The sequence below is a fragment of the Laccaria bicolor genome, genomic scaffold (assembly GCF_000143565.1).
Source record: "Laccaria bicolor S238N-H82 LACBIscaffold_27 genomic scaffold, whole genome shotgun sequence".
Taxonomy (NCBI): Eukaryota; Fungi; Basidiomycota; class Agaricomycetes; order Agaricales; family Hydnangiaceae; genus Laccaria; species Laccaria bicolor.
This window is the reverse complement of record NW_001889898.1, coordinates 483,397-489,396: the sequence shown is the minus strand read 5'-3', so window position 1 is coordinate 489,396 and position 6,000 is coordinate 483,397. Positions and strand designations below refer to the sequence as shown.

The 6,000-nt window shown below is 42.0% G+C and overlaps 1 protein-coding gene across 1 annotated transcript; it reads left to right on the top strand.

Moving 5' to 3' along the window:
• Window positions 1–126: 126 nt before the first annotated feature.
• LACBIDRAFT_330502 (uncharacterized protein) lies at window positions 127–1,817 on the top strand (the record flags this gene model as incomplete). Its single annotated transcript, XM_001884785.1, has 21 exons — window positions 127–149; window positions 217–219; window positions 266–287; window positions 355–357; window positions 425–427; window positions 495–497; window positions 562–564; window positions 632–634; window positions 702–704; window positions 761–763; window positions 828–830; window positions 890–892; window positions 960–962; window positions 1,021–1,023; window positions 1,087–1,089; window positions 1,127–1,138; window positions 1,188–1,190; window positions 1,279–1,314; window positions 1,374–1,419; window positions 1,475–1,678; window positions 1,765–1,817. 21 exons carry the CDS (start codon window positions 127–129, stop codon window positions 1,815–1,817), a joined length of 438 nt encoding a protein of 145 aa, XP_001884820.1.
• Between the last annotated feature and the right edge of the window lie 4,183 nt (window positions 1,818–6,000).

The following is a 6,000-nucleotide window of genomic DNA, read 5'->3' as shown; positions in this document are numbered from 1 at the left end:
TAAACAGGTTGTGAGTCAGCATCTGGTTGGCTGTTCCTGCTTATTTCTGACAAGACCATGGTCTGGGTTTTGAACAGGATGTAAGTCAGCATCTGGCTGGCATTCCTGCTTGTTGCTGACAAGACCATGGTCTGGGTGTTCAACAGATTGTAAGTCAGCATCTGGGTGGCCCTTCCTGCTTGTTGCTGACAAGAGCATGCTCTGGGTTTTCAACAGGATGTAAGTCAGCATCTGGGCAGCCCTTTCTGCTTGTTCCTGACAAGAGCATGCTCTATTTTGAACAGTTTGTAAGGCAGCATTTTGCTGGTTCTTTCCACTTGTTGCTGACAAGACTATGCTCTGGGTTTTGAACAGGCTGTAAGTCAGCATCTTTCTGGCCCTTTCTGCTTGTTGCTGACAAGAGCATGCTCTGGGTTTTGAGCAGGATGTAAGTCAGCAACTGGCTGTCCCTTCCTCCTTGTTGCTGACAAGAACGTGCTCTGAATTTGGAACAGGCTGTAAGTCAGCATCTGACTGGCCATTCCTGCTTGTTGACAAGACCATGCTCTGGGGTTTCAACAGGCTGTAAGTCAGCATCTGGCTGGCCCTTTTGGCTTGTTGCTAACAAGACCATGCTCTGGGTTTTGAACAGTTCGTAAGTCAGCATGTGGCTGGCTATTCCTGTTTGTTGTTGACAAGAGTATGCTCTGGGTTTTCAACAGAATGTAAGTCAGCATCTGGCTGGCCCTTCCTGCTTGTGCTGACAGGAGGGTTTGAACAGGGTGTAAGTCAGCATCTGACTGGCCTTTTCTGCTTGTTGACAAGACCATACTCTGGGTTTTAAACAGGCTGTAAGTCAGCATCTGGCTGGCCCTTCCTGCTTGTTGCTTACACTCTGGGTTTTTAACAGGTTGTAAGTCAGCATCTAGCTGGCACTTCCTGCTTGTTGCTGACAAGAGTGTGCTCTGGGTTTTGAGTAGTTTGTAAGTCAGGCTGGCACTTCCTGCTTGTTGCTGACAAGATGTCCTGGGCTTTGAACAGGATGTACGTTGGCATCTGGCCCTTCCTACTTATTGCTGACAAGAGCATTGCCCATGTTTTACATAGCGTGTAAGTCTCACCCTTCTTCACCTTTTATTTTGCTAAGAATCCTGAGATTGTGAGTTGCATTTCTCTGAAAACTTATGCTGCTTTACTTCTTCAAATAGGCTGTAAGCATTTTATTTTCTCTTCCCATTTTTAATTTTTTAATTTTAATTTTTGAAAATAACAATTCACTGAATCAATCACTATTTCTAGGTGGAGGATGTCCTCAGTTATACAGACTGGCCTTTTGTAAGTCTGTACTGTGTAAATGCCATTCACTATTCTGATCACAATATAATTCTATGTAGATTGACTATACAAAAACCTCTAAGGACATTGCCCTTCTATGTATTGGTATGTGTATTATTATTTCTGACCACTTTATTGTAACTACTATTTTGCTGCTCAGCCACAGCTATCATCGCAGAGCACTCATATTTTCTATGGAATCAGAACCCTTCAGCATCTTCTGCCCCCTTCAAATCAGCCATTCAAAAGTTCAACTTGGTTGCTGACATAGCAAAAATTGAAACTGCGATTCAGGAGGCCTCTCATCTTCAAATGAAGGATAAAAAACATGCACTTGTAGAGATTGCTCTAAAAAATTGTCTTGGTGAGTTTCTAATCTTCCAAGTCTTCCAATGTCTTTCTCTGATTCATTTGATTTAGTTTTATAAACATTTCACATCATTTTTCCAGATCTTGATAAATGCCATAAATGCCATACATGTCTCTATTTCCCACCATTATGATGTGCCATTACCCATTGTTTTCAAAAGCCAGATTGTGTCATTTAAACAAAACAAAGTCAATGATAGTAAAGCCTATTAGCCTTTCCTTTTTCCAAGCTTCCACAGGTGCCCTAAAGTTGTTGTCACAGTCTAAGCCACCCTATTTCCTATCTGAAACTCATCAAGGTCCTTTAAACTCCTCCACTTATTCCTACTGGACTCCCAGAATCCTACCTGACTGGACTAGAACTGGGACAAAACTATGTTGGGTGATCACTACACAAATACTGATCCCAGTCCTAGTGGAGCCCTGGTAAATTTGTACTGGAATGATCCCAAATCACACAGAATTCTTGATTCCTAAGGAATGTGTATAGTGGAATCCAGTACAAGGAGTCCAGTAGGAATTTGTAGTGTTTAAAGGTCTGGTCCATAGGACCGAAAAAAATGTAGGACTGAAGTGAACTGGACCATCATCCAGTCTTTTTTTCAGTTGTGGTTGTAATACTGATATTATGCTTATTTGGAAACAATTCCATTTTTAGCGCATATTTAACTTACCATATGCTTCACTTCTCCTTCTTCTTTCTTCAGAACCATCACCACCTCAATTCCTCTCATTACACTACTTCCATACTCTTAGAATTGTACACCTGCTTAACTTCTGTGAGTGTCCTTGAGTTTTCTTGAGTATTTTCTATCCCCTCTTCTAGGGGATAGTTTTCCACTTTTTTTGAAATTACACCTCAGTTGTAGGTTCTAATATTCATGATAACAACTAAACACCATTCTCAAAGGAACTCTGTGAGATTACACTTACCAGCACCAACATGTGCATACAATCCTTGCTGTACCTGGTGCATATATGTGCATATACCATCTCCTACCATCATCAGGGGAAAAAAAAAGTATACATAGTTTTCTGATGGGATATGTACCATGAGTAGTTTTGTGCAGAAAGTCAGTAGCTTCCATTGCTCCAAGTAGTGGCTGATACTCTCTAGTCATGTTCTCATACTCCAGATACACCCAATATTCCCAGCTCATTTCCCCATAGACCTTGATTGTTTTTCCTACAGCATCAGTAGTCCAAGTAGTTTCTGCCTGAAATATCAAGTAACAACTTAGTTCCTTGACTATTTAGTGGATTCTGTTGGATTGGTAATAGCCAGCCAGCCAGAGGTTTAAAATCCAGAGCCCATGCATTGTCAAAAATAGTGTGAAGGTTGGGAATCGAACACTCAACTACACAACATATTATGTGTGTGAAGAAGGGAGCAATCTAGCAGCTGCACCATGCAACTGTTTAGAAATACCTAAATGAACCTTGCTAGATTCTGTTGTCAGAAGGCCACGCCCAAATCAAGTTGAGGACTTGTACAAATTTTTGATTGTTGTCATTTGCCCATGCTTGAATTGGGCGTCCCACACAAGTCCCACAACCCTACTCCTCAGGCCTCAACCACTACCATCATCACGATGCTCACCCACAGCCGCTGCACCACCACTGTCACCAATGGCCACCACAACCTACAACCCTTGTCGACCACCCACAACCAGCCTGGCATGCCCCAACACCACAAGAACGACACAGCAACACCACGTCACCAGCTTTGGCAAGAAAACGAGTGCCTGCCACATTGATGCGACAACGAGGACAGTGACGATGTTGTGTGCCAACCCAGGTGAGCTCACACAACCCCTGCCCCCCCATTTCTTTAGTCATGCAACATCCAGGTGCCACGTCACTGACAGCGACGTACCTGCAGGGGGAGTAGATTTCTTTGGTTGTCGGTAGTCAGACAGGGTGAATGAGGGCAATTGAAGTATGAGAGCATGGAAGGGAAGATCAGACACAAGGACCAGATGTAAGAATACCGAATTGGATTAGATAGTCGATAGTTGGCTAGAGTGTCGACTGTTCCCACAGTGTCCACCTTTGTGAACCGCTACTTAATGTAGGTATCACTTAGGTAGTGGGACAGTCAAGGTATCGTCTGGCAGACTAGACAGTCAAAGGTGTGGAGACCCACGGAGTTGGTCCAAACTGTGCAGTTACTGCTAGGAGCCATGGAATGTGACCATTCAGCATACCTGTGCTCCAACCTTCACAGACAATCCCAGTGAAGGAGTAGTTAATGTTGCTCGTGTTTCCTATCTGCTAGAACCTCAAGATTTGGATCAGAGCTGTTGGTAGGGCTTTGGTATCCAAATGATACAAGAGTTGTAGGTGATAGTAAGAAGATGATATTGCCTCATGTACATGAGGTATAACTACAATGCTTACGTAATGTGTGACATAATACAATGCAAGTGATCAAGAATGAGCATATGAGACAGACATCTTGGGGAGCAGAAAGGATAGTGAGATAGGACCTTACTAGTGTGCTACAATTGGATGGACCCTAATAGCTATTTTATTGCTATAATGGAATATAATGAAAAATCGTAATGATAGCCCTGGGGGTATGTATGAAAATCAGAATGAAATATTGAGAGATACTCAATGAAAAATCCCAGTGAAAGCTGTAGAATATTCAATGAAAGCACACATCATTAATTATGAAAGAAGCAATGAATACATCTAACCTAGCCAATGAAATATTTATTGAAATGCACAATGAAAGCACCCAGAATTGATAATGAAATATTCAATGAAAGTGCACAGCATTAATTATGAAAGAGGCAATGAATACACCTAACATAGACAATGAAATATTTATTGAAAGTGCACAGGTTTAATTATGAAAAGTGCAATGAAAGTGCTGAAAATTCCTAATGAATTCTTCAATGAAAGCACACACCATTAAATGTGAAAGAGGCAATGAATACACCAAACCTAGTCAATGAAATATTTATTGAAAGTGCACAGGTTTAATTATGAAAAGTACAATGAAATATTCATAGAAAGTGCATGATAATAATTATGAAAGCTTTTATGAAAGCTCCTATGAAATGTTATGAAATGGTCCTGTGGTCTTTGCCTACATTTTATGAAAAGAACATAGCCTTTATGAGAAAGAAAGACACAGGACACACCTATGAAAGGCCTTTCATAAAACTTGTGGACTTATACACACAGCTCTACAGGCAAGTACCTTAGTTTATGATAAAGGTGGTAGCCACTTGTGAGTGTTGAATGGCAAAATGACATGATCAATTTGCAACAAAAATATGTGAGGTCACTATATATTTTTTCGACCTTAGACTTTTGACAGACTTTGACAAAATTGTATGGACAAGAATCTGGAAATTGTTGATTTTAGTATGTCGGAAAAATCCCAATTAGCATATGAGTCATTGCGGCAGCTGATGAACCTATGAGTGTTGATCAGTCTCCAAGGGCAGACATATTTGCATGTTATCAGGTCATGTAACTTCGCGCTAAGTGCTAGCAACTGCTGAGAGGTTTCCACGGACGAGCACATCAGAGTTTATTAGGTTGTATCAGTATACACTAATCTTGGGTATCCTTCATGAGTCCTGTCAAGCCTCTCAAATTGGAGCTTCCTATTGGCTTCCCAGACTTCTTAGAATGTGTTGGACGAGGTGACATTGGTAGGAAATTTTGTAGAAGTCAACATAGAGCACAGTCTGGGAAGCCGTTGGTGGTCAAACATTCATAGCTGGTGCTGGAGCCCCACTGATTGTTTGGTTGGCATAATGCGTCAAGGAAATTCACAGGTGCAAAGTGGAGCAGCCCCACAACAGCTCCACAAACATTGAGCAAACATTGAGATGCTCGAATATATAAAGGGGGAGGAATCAACCCACCACGGATGCAGTCGCATAATCATTCCAATTCCCCAGCCCCCTTGGATTCCAAGAACATGCCAGTTCTCAGCATGGACGCTTCCCGAGCTGACTTGTTCAAGGTGACTGACAGTTGTCCATTGCATGGCGTCTAACTGATATCATATGATTGCGTTTCGGATGCTCCCCAAGCCAAATTGAATCATCTCAGTCACAAGGTTGCAGATATAGCCAATGGCGAGGACGACAACTCCAACCATCAGCCCAGATGTCCAGATATCATCAATGACAAGGACAGCAATTCCAGCCATCAGCCCAAAACATCAGGATATCGTTAATGACACTGAGGACGACAACTCCAGCCATCAGCCCAAACATTGCCAAACTCACTGGATGCCGTCAGAGGTGGCTCAAATGACAGGTCAGGTTCGTTTGTATTCTACGAGAGCTG